The 14,728-nt window shown below is 41.5% G+C and overlaps 1 protein-coding gene across 2 annotated transcripts in view; it reads left to right on the top strand.

Moving 5' to 3' along the window:
• The window catches only part of FBXW7 (F-box and WD repeat domain containing 7), a 177,246-nt gene that overhangs the window by 139,944 nt on the left and 22,574 nt on the right, over window positions 1-14,728 (top strand). The window contains exons 1-3 of one of the 2 annotated variants that reach the window (XM_066548183.1): window positions 4,007-4,188; window positions 6,642-6,724; window positions 9,791-9,932. In XM_066548183.1, coding sequence (XP_066404280.1) covers window positions 4,030-4,188; window positions 6,642-6,724; window positions 9,791-9,932 — 384 coding nt within the window. In that variant the 5' untranslated portion in view covers window positions 4,007-4,029. Of the gene's footprint in view, window positions 1-4,006; window positions 4,189-6,641; window positions 6,725-9,790; window positions 9,933-14,728 lie in introns of those variants that run through there. The other variant, XM_066548185.1, reaches the window with a different exon arrangement.

Below are 14,728 nucleotides of genomic sequence, written 5' to 3'. Positions count from 1 at the left end.
CAGCTAAGGATTTGGCCCCTCCTGCTTAGGATGTTTGATTTCCTGGTTAGAAAAAACCCTGCAATCCTATTAGACAACACACAAAAATCCCTCTGAAATGTTTTTAAAGGAGTCAGTCTGCTAAGCGTCTGCTAAATGTGCAGAGTACACAGAATCCCTTCTGGCACTGTCTTGAATGATGCATTTACCAATATTAATGGAGATACCAAACCATATTGCTCCACAGTTCCTCTTGCACACATTATGCTCCTGACACACATATGTGTGTATGTGAAATGCCAATTAATGTTTTTGCATTCCCTGGTTTAAGCACCAGTGTTTTTTCAAAATGCTGACTGGCCATTACCACAGCCAGACCATCCTGTAGTCTCTCCACTCAAAAATGTTTCTCCAACTAAAAAAAAAAAAAAACAACAAAAATGTTGTTTCTTTGGTCTGTTGCACTGTAATCTCCGTTCTTCTGGGGATTATATAGCTCTGCGGGTGATTTCTGTAATTCATTCTAGTCTTTCATTAGAAGTAATAGACAGTCTTAATTACAGCATGCCACATGACAAACTGGTAAAGGTGCTAGAAGTGTTGCCAACAGGAAAAGAATTGGATGCTGTGAATTTTTTTTAATTAAGAGTTGGCAGCACTGACGGGAAATAAGATTGGACTTGTGTCCACTGAAAACTATGTAATTTTGGTGTAGACATTTTTCTAAATGTCATGAATTGTATGTTGTTTGTGGTTTTAAGAACTTGAAAAATTATTGTCAGCTTAAACAAAGCAAGAGCAACCTTTGAAATTACATATATACCAGACAGGGAAAGAAACATGGTAACTTTTGATTTTTCTCTTAACATTGCTTTAAACTGTAGTCTTCCTCAGTGTACCTTAATTTGTGATGAATGTTTACTTTACACCATTAAGTATTCCTGGAGCATTAAGTTACTGTAGTAAATATTATTTCAAATGTTGGTAGGGATGTAAGTGAATGCATCATCTTTGCTACTTGCTGTCAGGCTCTCAAAAGCACCTGCAGGGTTGGGGTCTTATTCTCTCACCTTTGTATTTTCCCAGAAGGCACAGAGTGAAGCTGTGTGACCTCAGTCTTCCCACGTTAGGCAGTTCCACGTCACTTTTGCAAAACCTTAATTAATTTCCTACAAGGGAGAGTGTAGTGCATTCATTACAGAATTTTCTTCTGAGGACAGGGTGGTTCTCAAAGTCAAGGGAGAGAGAGAAAGTCCTTTCTAGACAGGAATTTGGAGTGGGACTCTAACAGGAGGTGCCCTCAGCCTTTGGTGGAGCATGTTCTCCTCCAATAACTAGGGAGAGCCTAGGCTGTGGTTAGGCATTTTGGAGAAGAGCAAACATCCAACTAGATCAATGTTGCAATTACCCAGAGACTATCAAACTTGGTTTGAGATAGAGGGAATGTTTCTTTATTTGTGGACATTCAAAAGTGGGACCACTACAGAGATAAATACTAAGAAAGTGAGAGCCAGAGCTACAACCATGTGCAATTTTTGGTTTTTGCTCTGAGAAAGGCAGATTGCTAGATGAGAGATGGTCATTGTTCAAATGTCACATCTGTCAGTGATAGCTGTTTCTAAAATTAGGGAAAAACCCAAACCTTTTGTGCAGAATAAATATCTGACATACCAAGTTTTCTACCATTAGCAAATGATTGCTGGGGTTATTACATGGGTCCTGACTGTGGCAAAGTGATTAGTGGTTAAGTCAGTGGGATTTTTTACCATGAGAGAATATCTGCCAATCATGATCAAAAGAGAAGTAATCTGCAATAGTAGTACTCCAAAAGAGAGGAAAATAGTAATTTCTAATTATTATTCAACTCATTGACTGCTTAATTCCGGAGCACATTTTGTTGAAAAGATAAATCTAGCCATGCTGTCAGATTACACTTGTCTTTGGGCTGGGGGAGAGGCTAATCTCTGGGGATTTCCTGGCCATTCCTGTTTCTGTGCTGGAACAAGAGTAGCCATCATCCCCCCTCTGCATCGAGTGCATTCACTGATGGGAGAAGGGGCAGAGATAGCTGCAAGTATCACAGGACATTAGGCAAGCACATATATAAAGTACTTCTAAGTCCTCACAGTGATAATGTTCAAATTCTTTCTTACTCTGATTGTTTGAGTATTAATTTGCTTCCTGTGATTATTCAATGTGTATATGCAGCCTGTGTTTTTTTCCCTTCCCTTTTGCATGTGATGTGCAAAGGCAAGCAGTAATAGTCTCCCGGGATATGTACAGCTCTGTTCATATCTGAGGTATGAAGTCAACTCAAGACCATTTTGTTCTCATAAAATATACAGCACTGCAGTTTAGTGGATAATGGCATAAATGCCAAGATTTGATGGGCAGAACCATTTTCACTGGGAGATGAAAAACACTGTGAAGACTCAGTGCTGGACGGGAGGTACATAAAACCATAGAGAGACAGAATCTGTGCTGTGGGGGTAGGGATTTCACCTTATCTGGGTGTGCTAACACCTGCCACACTTAGCTATTGCTAAGTAATAATACATATGAGATTTTTTTAAAGTAGTAATGAGGAAGCTAATGGGCTTTACAGAAAGTGCTTCCATTCCTTTAGAAGTGTGTTCTGTAAAGGTAGAACCTTTTTTGTGCTGCTTTGGGTGATAAAGAAGAAGACAGTTTCCCCTCAGGTCAGAAGGAACGGACTACATGCTTCCTTCTGTTTGAGTGAATCGGTCTGGAGGGCTGCTGAGCATCTCCAGTTTCCACTGCACCTGGGGAAAATTACAGGGGAATGCTGCAGCTTCAGATCGTGTTCAGGGTATGCTCTGTTCTGAACTTGGGCAGAAAACTTTGCAGGAGGGAAAAGGAAAAAAAAAGAAAAAGAAAGAAAAATTTCTGAAGCTGAAGTCTCTTGAGTTGTCTGTATAGAAACTAAAAAAATCAAGCTGCCTAGCTGCTGTGCCGGTTCCAGGTGTCTGTCTGAGAGCCCAGCCTATATGTCAGGAACTTCAATGCCCTTGAATCGAGCCGTAAGGGTGAGCCGGACAGATTTGTTGATGTGAACAATGACCAAAAAAGGAGCGTTCTTTAGCAAGTAATTACCAAGGGCTTTCCTTGTGCTTTCCCTGAAATCCAGGTGAGAATCCTGCGTAGGATTTGAAGCCCGAGCTAAGATGGCTTGGTGCCGCCCAAGAGCTGCCTTGTGCGGGAGAGGGGAGCGTGTGTGCGCGTCCAGGCTGTTCCAGGTGCACGGGGAAGGCTCTGCCTGCCTCCCTGCTGGGGAAACCCCGCTCCTGCCGCTGACAGCTCCGCCGCGGCTCTGCTCTGGATTACTACTTTAATGTGTATTACATAATTGCTGGATTCGGCTCTTTCAACTCCTAAATCTTCAAAAACCGTTTATTCTATTGTCTAGCCAACAGAGGGTATTTCAGCAGCTTTTTCCCTGGCAAAACTGTAGTGCATTTCAAATTATTCTAAAATTACCCGCACTTTTGGAGGACTAATTTGCGTCTGTCCACGGAATGCAGTCATGGACGAGTCCAGCCAGGCCCGCCGAGGGCGACGGTATAATTATAATTAGTGGAAACGAGCTTGTTTTGCACCCGCTCGAAAAACCGTGGAGAGAGTGGCACTGAGAGAACAGAGCGAGGGCTGGGGGCAGCCCCTGTCTCGGAGGCGGTGCGGGAGAAGGGGGCGGGTGCGGGGGGCGAAGGTGAAGGGGGGAAATAGCCCCAAAGCGACGCAGCGCTGGGGTATTTTTTTTTTAATTCCTTCCCCTCCGCGCGGGGTGGGGGCGGTTTCCCGCCGGCGGGGCCCGCGGGTCCCTCCCGGCCGCGCATCCCGCAGTGCCGCGCCGCCGCTGCGGAGGCGGGCGGGGAGGGAGGGACGGGGCGGGCGCGGGGGGCGGGCGGAGGCAGGCGGCGGGCAGGGCGGGCAGGGGGAGCCGCGCTCCGCGCAGGCAGGGCAGGGCAGGGCCGGGCCAGCCGGGCCGAGCAGCGCCGCCGCCGCCGCCGCCGCCGCCCGCCGTGCCCGAGCATGTCGGCGCGGGAGGCGGTGACCTACCTGCCGGAGAAGGGGCTGTACTGCCAGCGCCTGCCCGGCCGCCGGGCCCGCGGGGCGCCGCCGCCGCCGCGCAAGGGGAAGCGCGCCGACACCATGGGCTTCTACGGCACCCTCAAGATGATCTTCTACAAAGTGAGTGGCCGCCCCCCCGCCTCGCCTCCCCTCCCCGCGGGTGCGCGGCCGCGGAGGGCGCGGGGGCAGGGAGGGGCGGGCGGGGGCCGCGGCGGCGGCGGTCCGCGGGCGGAGACGTGCCGGCGGCGGGGGCTGCCGCCCGGCCGTAGCTGCAGTCAGTGCGCTGCCGGGGAGCGCTGCCAGCGCTTGGTGGCGGGCGGCGATGCGGAATGCAGTTTGCTGCCCCTTCTTTTCGTTTTTTATATCTATTAAATTTTTTTATATGCTGCAGTCTCGGTTAGTTTGATAAATAAACGTTGTCTGAAGGAGTTGTGTTTTCCTAGCGACAAATTAAATGTTTAGAGGGATGTTTGCTCGACGGTTTCTGTGTTTTGGTTACACGGAGACCTTACATGTCTGAATCTTGTCACTAGACCTCTCTGCTGTAAGAAAGTTTTATCTTCTTCATATGATAAACGGCATTTTTGGCCGTCTATTTACTTAGCACCTTCTGAGATACTGGAAGTCAGTCTGCGTGGTGGCCCCCATGTGAAAGTTGCCTAAAATGTCTGAAAAAAACCCAGCCAAAAGAAACAGGTGAAATCGTTATTAGGCAACATAATGCATGTTGTTTTCTTCACTAACGCAAAAGAATAAATCACCAGAGCTGAGTATTCTGCTGTAGGCTTTCTACTTTTTATTTTTAAGATGTGCTTTTGCAAAACTGCATCTCCCTCTTGTGAGAAGCAGAAGAGGAATACGATGATGATAATGTCTCAGAAAGGCAAGCTGGAAATAAAAATTTTTCTTGAAGAGGAAAAATCCTTTCTGAAAAGTCTATCATCAAATACTGAAATTCGTTCTCAAACAGCTTACTTACGCTTCCGGTAATTCTGATGGCTCACCCGCCTAGCACAGCAATAAAAGATGGGATCCATTATTTTTCAGTGAGCCTTGCAACTGGTTTTCTTGGGGGGAGCAAGGGGGGGCTGCCCCTCCTGGGGTGTGGGGAAGCAGTGAGGGTGAGGCTGGTGATTCGGCAGCATGCAGGCAGTTCTGGCTCAGTGCTCGTCTGGTGAAATGCCGTGGAGTGTCCCATGTGAGACATGGGCAAGAAAACACAGCTACAAGGCAAGCTCTTCTGCTTGTGTTGTAGCTGTTCCCATAAAAACCACCCTTAGCTTTCCTGTGTAAGCACTTATGAAGCAGAACATGAGATCTTTGGTGACCGTTTTAGGTAAAGCCATAAGGGTATTTTAAAAGTATAAATAATCAAAATCACAACAAAAGTATATGGACCATAAGCTTTAGAGAATCCTGTTGGGTTTGGTGTGTTTTGTTTTAGGTAGCTAGACTGATACAATAAATGGTTAAATGACTGTGTTATAATACAACATTAAAAAAGATCAAATCAGTTGTGTATGAAAGATGCCAACTTTTAAACTGTATCTTAAACATGAATTTTGAAAAAAAGGAAGGAAATGGTTACACTAAAGTCAAAATGTAATACTAGTAGTTTATGTATTTTGCAGCTCACAGTTGTAAACAGCAGTAAACATTTTTCAGCTGGCTAAACTGTTGTGGTGTATCACATCTCAAAAAAAAAAAAAGGAAAACCAACAAAAACTCAGAAATTGCATTTGGCACATGTATGTCTCATTTAGTCCAAAAGTCTGTGGTTAAAGATTACCCAAATATGTAGAAAGTAATCTCTATTTGTCTGCCTAGATAAATATGGCTTTCATTGGTTTCCATCTCTTTGGTAATTTTTGCAGTCTGGCTTCCCCTTTTAGCAGCTGCCCTGTTCATTATTTGGTTTTGATCATATCTAATTGCGGGTGACATTCGAGACTAGGGTGTAGCGTTTTTTATCCTTACCCTTCTTGGAAAAATACTGGTTAATCTGTCACTCAGTTTTACTGCAATTTTAGAAATGTTTTCAATGTATGGCTTTAAGATAAAAGTATAGACAAAAGATACAGTAATTTTTTATATATTTTTAGACCCTGAAATAAATATGCTTTATAATGCGGATAGGCTACCTAAAATTTAACCATTTCAATGAGAGACTAAGCAATGAACCTGAATACAAAGAATCCATGGCTTTGGTTTAGTTCCTTCCCTCCTCTCCTGGGAGGACAGAAAGAGAACAGTTTAGTGAATAAACCAACATAAAATAAATTAACACAGTTCAACACACTTTTGCACAATTTGGGAATTAAAATAATGTAATTCCAATAGATTTTGGACCCTAAAAGAGCTATAATATATACATGTACCCTCTAAAACATATATCAAATATTGTTGAATTCAGAAAATAAAATACTGCTTTAAGTGATTTTATGAGTGTCAACTTTTTGAAATTTGGTATAAAAGTAGAAGGTAAAAATGTGTTAATTTTACAGAAGTACACTTAACTAAGGTTGATTGTGTAACTAAATCCGTGTTGTTACTCTTTTTCCCTCACCTTGCAGATGAAGAGAAAGTTGGACCATGGCTCCGAGGTCCGTTCTTTCTCTCTGGGAAAGAAACCCTGCAAAGTCTCAGAATACACAAGGTAATTAAATGCAATGACAGATCACTGGATCCTGATTCCTGCGTATATCCTGTCTTTCCAATTGCTGAGCCTGATTAATTAAGCTCCTCTTAATGTTAAAACACTGTAAAGCAAAGAAGAGGTGGTATCAGCATTTGTATATTGCTTTGCTAATTTAAATTACGTGAACTGAAGATGAGTTTTAATGAAGTAGCCAGACTTGCATTTCTTCAGTTGAGGTTTGTGTTTCATTCTAAATATAGCATGCCCATTTACTTAAGAGACTTTTTGAGGGCTAGAGCATTCTTGGGAATAAAGTCAAACAGATTTTAAAAAGGGACATAACGATAAACCCTAAGACTATTAAAATTGTGATCAAATGTATCACTTTGCTATGGTAACAGGAGTGAGAGAATGGAAATTCATGTAGGCAGAGCAGACCATCTGATCTTAACAGGAACACACATGTATTTGCTATCCACAATGTGAAAGTATTAGGAGCTCTGCTCTGCTTCTTTGCTGCTGCTGTGTGGTGCCAGGAAGCACAAATCCCTGCTACTGTTCCCACCAGGTGGTTAGGAGTGCTGGTGGGGTAAAGCACTCCTAACCATGAGCAGCAGTGCAGGGCTGTGGAATGCACGCCTTACAACTGCATTCTTACTATGTAGTTGCCATAACAATTGTGCTTGGATGTCACACTGCTTCCCATCCTGTTTGAATTTAGAGTATTTTGTGTTTTTTCCCCACTATAAGCATCGTCCCTCCCGTGAGCCTCCCAAGGATCTCTGGAAATGGCACTTCTTTTAAATGCACTACAGTAGTGTTCAGTCACTGATGGCTCTTGCAAATAGTTTATATTTTATTTCTCTTCCTTTAAGAGGTTTATCAGGTGATGAGTGAAAACTTGGGCAGCAGGTCCTAGGGTTGCTTTTCAGATGTGTGAATGCTGCAGCAGAGTAAAGGAGGTGATGTGCTGTTGCTGAGAGGCACTTGTTGCAGCTTCCACATCCTCCCAGGCCTGCAGGTGGTGTCTTCTGATTTCTGAGTCAGTCTAATGGAAGGACTCTCTTGTTGGCCACCATTTCTTAAGTTGACACACTGGGAGTTCTCTGCACTCCCAGAAGAGTAAACAGTTCAGCATTAAAGAAAAGCGCATTTTTGTCAAGTGTGTCTGTCAGGTTCAGAGGATCTGCTGGACTTGTCCAGTTTCCACAGAGACCTGACTCATTGTTTTCAGGGGGATGAAAACCTAGAGGAAAAATGAAGCATGAACAAGTGTCTTCTGGTTTCATCTGAGGTCAAAGGAAAGAAACTTTTAAATCGTGTTTTGAATAACTGTTTTTGACTGAGAACCAGTTTACAGCAGAAGAAAGTAAAGTGTAACAGTTCTACTGGGGCAAGTTCAAGGCTACAATGTTGCTCCGAACCAATAAAAACTAATTTCAAGTGCCTTATTTTGGACCTTGAGTGATAGGCCTTGTGCTGATCTCTATGCAGGTCATTAGAATGACTAAGCTGTAAAATCACATTTTTATTTTAAAAATACTTTTAACTGACATTACTTGGATTTTGAGTAGCTATTGGCATAAAAGAATCCTTAAGTAACATTTGATCCTCCTCTCTTAAACTCTTTGATTTGGTTTTATCTAAATAATATAAAACTGCAAATGATGCAGTTCTTGTGCCTACTTGTTTCCATTTTCCCTAGGATCAGGGACTCTAAAATTGACCAGCTGATGAACTTTGTTTGCATATAACAGGTAAAGTCAGTAAACAGATGCCATTAGGAGGATCTTTCATCTCTGAAACAGTATTTTCATACCAGCTTCTGTTATTACTCAGCAAAATGAACAGTTAAAAATAGGCCTGCTCAAACCAATCTTTACTTTTCTTGACCAGTTTGGGTAAATGTTAGGACATGCTATGATTGTCCTTCAGAATAAGGAAGAGTAGAGTGAAATATTTGTAGAGCATAATGAGGTAAATATTAAAATGAACTTGCCTTGCATCATTTAAAGCTATTGCTGTAGCCACTGAAAAATCTGTAAACCCTCAAAGCTTATGCCTACTAAAAAGTTTGGTTTATCCTACAAAAAAACAGAGGGTTTTTTGGAGTCTCACACTATATTTAAGTGTTCATGTTTGTGCAAATAATACTGGGGTTCCATATTTCCTGCTAGGGAATACAGCTTTGATATTCTATGAATGAAGTACTTTACATTATATGTAAAAAACAAAACAAAACCAAAAGAAAAACCAATCCTGAAAATGAAAAAAACAACCAAACAAAAAAACCCCAAACCAGAAAACAGTCAGCTGTGTTTCTTTAGACTCCCACAATAGTAGCTTAATCCCAGCTCTTTTAAAAGTTCCATTCCATACGAATGAACTGGTTTTTAACATGTCAGAGTGAAAAAAATCAAACTGTGATTCAGAGAGCACCTTTGGCTCCTTTTCCCTTTTCACTTCACACCCCCCCCTTTAGTTCCTGTGTCATTCCATCAACACACAAACTTTAAAAGACCATATAGAGTATTTCAAAGTTCAATTCCAGACCACTAAGCCACTAGAACTGCTTGATATTACTATCTCTTTGTCAACAAAATATATTAAAACCTAAAAATAGATTTTTTTTTTCCCTTTCTGTTTGGAGATGAAGCAGCACTAGCACATTTCACATACAGGTGGAAGTCTGAGATCTGGCTTCCTACATCCCGTGTCAGAAGGTAGTAGTGTAGCCCAGAAGGAAAGGAAATACTCTGGCAAGGAAAGGAATGTGTAAACCTGTATCTTTACACACAACTTGCTGGGCAGTTAACAGAGTGATAATTTTTCAGCCTTGAAATGTGATCCTTATTTCTCCCCTAGTTGGAGGGCTAGCACTGCAGTGGTAGAAGCAGGCAGATTTATCCAATTGAGGGACTGACCTCTTGAGTGACCAGCTGAACAATTCTTCATGCTAATGCTTTTGCTTGAAGCTAAAGAGTTTAAATAATAGTTGCAAATTATATACTAGATTTTTTTTGCTCTCTTGTGAATTTTCTGTGATGTTTTACCTATGGCTGTCACTTTTTGTTTGTGTGGCAGTACCACAGGGCTGGTGCCATGTTCCGCCACGCCGACGACGTTTGGGGACCTGCGGGCAGCCAACGGCCAGGGGCAGCAGCGGCGCCGCATCACATCCGTGCAGCCACCCTCCGGCCTCCAGGAATGGCTGAAGATGTTCCAGGTAACTGTGCTTGCAGAAATGAGCATCTGAAGCAACTCTGCCTCCATGGTTCGTGTTAGGGAGCGCTTCAGTGGAGCTGGTCCTCCTTGTACATCCCAGAATGTCTCTGCCATTGATTTCGTGTTCTCTTGCAATAACAAATGGGCATCAGCTTTAAGGAATACTTGTTCTCTGTTTCAGCAGAAAATAACAGCTTTAACTGGTTTCTTAATAATACAATCCTTCCTGTTTAATGCTTTCACATCTTCTGCAAAGTCTGTCTGATGTGTAAGGGCTAACTACATGGCCTCAAGCCATTTTTGCTTGAGACTAGTAAGCTCTGGTGCATGGTTTGCTTCAGTGCAGTTGCAGCTCTAGATTCGTCACAAGTCTAGTGTCTTCTAAGAATAGAAAGAAAAGTTTATCAATAATAGATTAAAAGGAAACTCAATGTATATTTTTACTGATCTCTATGTACTGAACATGTCAGCCAGAACATGTGTACACAGCTGAAGGAAGAGGTTTTGCGTATCTTTTAAAATGCCTTTAGCAATGCCTAAAAATTACTTATCTGGATAAAGAAAAGATGTGAAGGACAATGCTATGAACTGCTTGCATAGGTTGAAACTAAAATGCGCCTGGATACCAGTCAGGGAGCACCTGAGACAATTTTGTATATGGTAATACAAGCAAAGTTTGGGGCAAGCTTCTCCTTCTGGTCCACAGCCTGTACCATGGAGATCTTAACATTTTGCTCTGTGTTTTTAAGAACCAGGGATAAGTCTTAGTCATTCATTTGAAAAATGGAAATATTATGTCTTCCTATCTTGATTAATAAACCATTCCTTCTAAAAGCATTTTCAAAAGGAGCAACTAACAAATACAGGCATTGTTTCAATTACTGTAACAGGCAAAGATAAAAGAACAATATTGTAGATACAGGTATCTATCATACAATTTTGCAGGCAGAAATGTGCTTTGGCTTGATTCATACTGCCACATAATACCATTGATCTCAATCACTGTCAGTTCTGAACGTTAAAATAATAATGTAGAACCTCTTTCCTCTTTATTTTTACACATTTATGATCTGCTTAAACCAGTGGAAGCTTGAAATTAGGATTCTTGTACACATCATTCAATTTCTTAAAAATATTCACATTTAATTACTGTGGTGTATCTTTTTTGAGACTGTTCATAGAAATATGTCTTTTTAACCCCTAAGAATCATATTTGAATGGTACTACGTATATTTATATGGTAATGTAATACTACATTGTATTTTAACATTTTGTAATGTTAGAACATTTGTACTAACAAAAGCTATTTTGTTACAATATGTAACCTACATCAATGTATGATTGATAGTTAGTGACAGTTACATATTTTTGAAAAAGATCATGAAAGAGGTTGAAGTGTTTGAGAGTGGTGCAGACACCCATGACAGTAAGAGCAATGCTATTGGCTGTTTGGTTAGGATGAGTAGTCTGTAAGCCCATGAAAATTTTGCCTATGTAGACAAATGTGTACAGTGTGTAATGTAGAAAACATGTTTTAATACATATATATTTAGATACTTTAAACTTGTCAGAATACTTAGTTGCAGTACTAAGTGCCTAAACGCTGATCTATACTATTGAGAGAGCAGGAGAGGCCTCTCTCTCCTAACTGGAGATCATTGAGCAGCACTTATTGATCATGTCTGTCACTGGTAGTTTTTATTGCATTCACAAAAGGGAGTCCCTTACTTTTGAAGAAAAGCTTTCAGAGTCATGTAGCTCTATCTCAGTGTTACATCTGCTTGCCTCCTCATTTTCTATGCACTTATTTTTCACATGAGTTTCATGAAAGAGGCAAGTCTTACACAGCCAAATGATAAAAGCATATTCATAGGGGAGGTAGCTCTGCCCAAAGGGCAGGATTAAATGGCACATGCAGCATCATTCTTGAAATACAAAGTTTTTCCTGTAGAGAAACAGGAATGAGAGAGCTTTCTTCGTGTACTGTGTACTTGCTAGTCCACCTTAATACCTCTCTCATTTAATATGAAAATATAATTCCAATTAATTTTACAGCTAAATTTCTAGAGGCATGTTAGGGGGACATATGTACTGTTTCAGGTAAAACTTGGCATAGAAGCTGGCAGTGACCAGTGATACTTAGCTATTTTGAGGACTCTCACCTGTATGTTGGCCTTCCATCCGTCTCCTGATGAAATCAAGACCACTTTGCAAATATTAAGAAAACTTAAGATGGTCTAAGGTTTTTTTAAAAATTTACTTTTTATATGTATTTTCTGTTGTTATGTTTTATAATTGATCTAAGCCTTTTGGTTTTAAAGTAGTGAAATAATGCAGGAGGGAGAAACAGTTGTATAGTTGCACTTTCTCTTTAAAAATAAAGTTGTATATGGATTTCAGTGAAGTCTGGAGAGAAGAATAGAAAGGCATTTTATTAGATTCAAGCCAGTTAATTTCTTGAAGGTCTATTTATTTTTTCTGGTTTGCAGTGGCTCTTGACTTCAGGTCTTTTTAAAATCCACTTTAAGAGTTTTTAAAACCCAGTGCCCAAGTTTGTCTTTACCAAATTTCTTCCTTTACAAGAAATTTTAAATCACCAAATTGCTTGGCATAAGGAAAAAAAAGTCAGGTGGATGCTAAGTTCAGTCAGATGTGGTATTTGCTTTAAAAATTATTAAGCTCTCCATTCTTCCTACTTCATATACTTAGGGTTCTGGGTTTTTTTATTTAAGTAATTTATTTTAAGATGGCATTTTCATGGAAAATTGATTTTGAAAAGTTGTTCCATACACACCAATATAGGCAATCACTTCAAATAACTACTTGATTATTCAAATGAATGCTATCGTTTTACCTACAACTGGAAGCATTCTTTTTCACAGCAGTTTAGATAGTGTCCAGAATGCTTTTGCCATATCTGGCATTTTTTACATAAATAGTTGGCTTAGTCACCTAAACTCCAATTGCTTACCATTCTCCCTTCCAAAGATGCTCAGGAATGAATACATGTACAACTGAATAGTCCACCTCCTCTGTGAAGCAGGCATAAAGATTGTACCATGGCCAGCATTGCAGCGCTTTCTGCTCTGTGCCTTGTGGTGGGACGAGTCAAGGGTTGGGGTTTCTGTGCAGCCCCTGCATGCAGCTCTGGAGAGATCTGCACTGCAGCTTCCCACCCCTCCTGGCTGCATCACCATTCCTGCCTTGTTCCAGAGCAGTCCTGCAGACTTACAGCAGGTCCCCTGCCCATCTCTTTGGTTTGGCTCTCATGGCAGTTTTGTTACATACAAGTTCAGCTGCTTTCAGAGAAAACTCTACGTTATCCAACATCTGGAAGGGTTGTGGAGTCTGAGCCAGTCGCAGCTCCTCTAGACAAGGTCCACCATGTGTGCTGCAAATGTTCAGTCCAGGGGACCAGGCTGGGGACTGGGACTCTGATATGGGTTAATGAGGGGACTTCAGCACCAGCTGCTCCTGAGTCCCTCCTGGTGTGACAAACTACTTGCTGTACAGCTCTACAGCTGTAGATGGTGTTTCTTTCAGTGCTTATGTGCTATTTTTATCCAGACTAAGGTACCCTCGGGGTGTGGGATGGCAGGGTTTTGGATAACTGATCCAAGAGCTGGACAGAAGCAGGCTCCAAGAAGAGCCCTTCTGCAGGTCTCAGTAATGACAGACCTCCATTAACAGTCTTTAGTAATGGAGAACAGCACCCTGAAGTTAAACTCTTTAAAATAGATTGTCCTTAATATACCTATTATAGCAAAAGGATATAATTGCTACAAGCTGTAATTGTACAAATTGAAGGTAGCAGATGAGAGCTGAGCAATAGAAGAGTGCAGGTCATGAAAGAGGAGAGGTGCAGAAACAGATGATGATAAAAAAACAGGTGACAGGTCAGACAGAAGGTGTGAGGTGGAAGTTGTAGAAGCAGCAAAGATGTTGTTTATATTGATTGTAAGAAAGGGAAGACATTTACCCAGAGTAGTGCAGGGGGAAAAGAAGGGATAGTTTTCAGTTAGGTAGTGCCATTGTTACAGCAGCTGCTTTACTGGATGAGGAAAGGCTGGTATGAACAGCCAAAAGGCTTTGGCTGACAAATCAACACCTTCCCGAGGAAATGATAGCAAAGAGGAGATATGTTTCTTTAGGATTCTGAAATCATTCAAAGAGCAGTATCAGTGGGCCCTGCTGGCTTCCCAAGGGCTGTGTTAATGAATCCTGGAGTTATCTTTTCCAAGGGAACCCCTGCTCATAATAAAAACTTTAGTTCAATTTTACATTAAAATTAAATTTCAGTTTTGAAGACCAGGAAAGCAAAGGAAGACAATTAAGCAAAAGTATTTTAAAGATAAAGTATATTCTTTACAAGGGCCTTCAATTTGAAGGGGAATTGCCTGGTAGAAATTGAAGGTGTCTGGTCACGATGCAACCTGTCTCAAAAGTCTCTCGTCTTCTACAAAGTTTGAAACTTTGCAAACTGGCACACAGTTACTTTTTCTTTTTGTTTTGCAACGTTTGTTTACTGTTGTTTCTCATCAAAGCCACAGTTACGCCTTTTCCCTTCTGCCTGATGAGCTACATGCAATTTTCTTGCAAGTGGATCAAGCTACAGGGCCCAGAAACAGAATTTACTAGTCTTGTCTTCATTAATGCAAACAGTTGTGTTCATCTGGCAAGGCTTCCTCCCAATTTTTCATGCCAGACATTTCCCTCAGAGACCTCTCACCAACTGTAGCTGGAGGTTTGTTTGCTTAAGTGAAAGACTGAGGGGACAATGTCCTAGAGACAACGTTT

This window comes from Molothrus aeneus, chromosome 4 (assembly GCF_037042795.1).
Source record: "Molothrus aeneus isolate 106 chromosome 4, BPBGC_Maene_1.0, whole genome shotgun sequence".
Classification (NCBI taxonomy): domain Eukaryota; kingdom Metazoa; phylum Chordata; class Aves; order Passeriformes; family Icteridae; genus Molothrus; species Molothrus aeneus.
The sequence above is the reverse complement of the archived record's forward strand: the minus strand, read 5'-3'. Positions and strand labels throughout refer to the sequence as shown.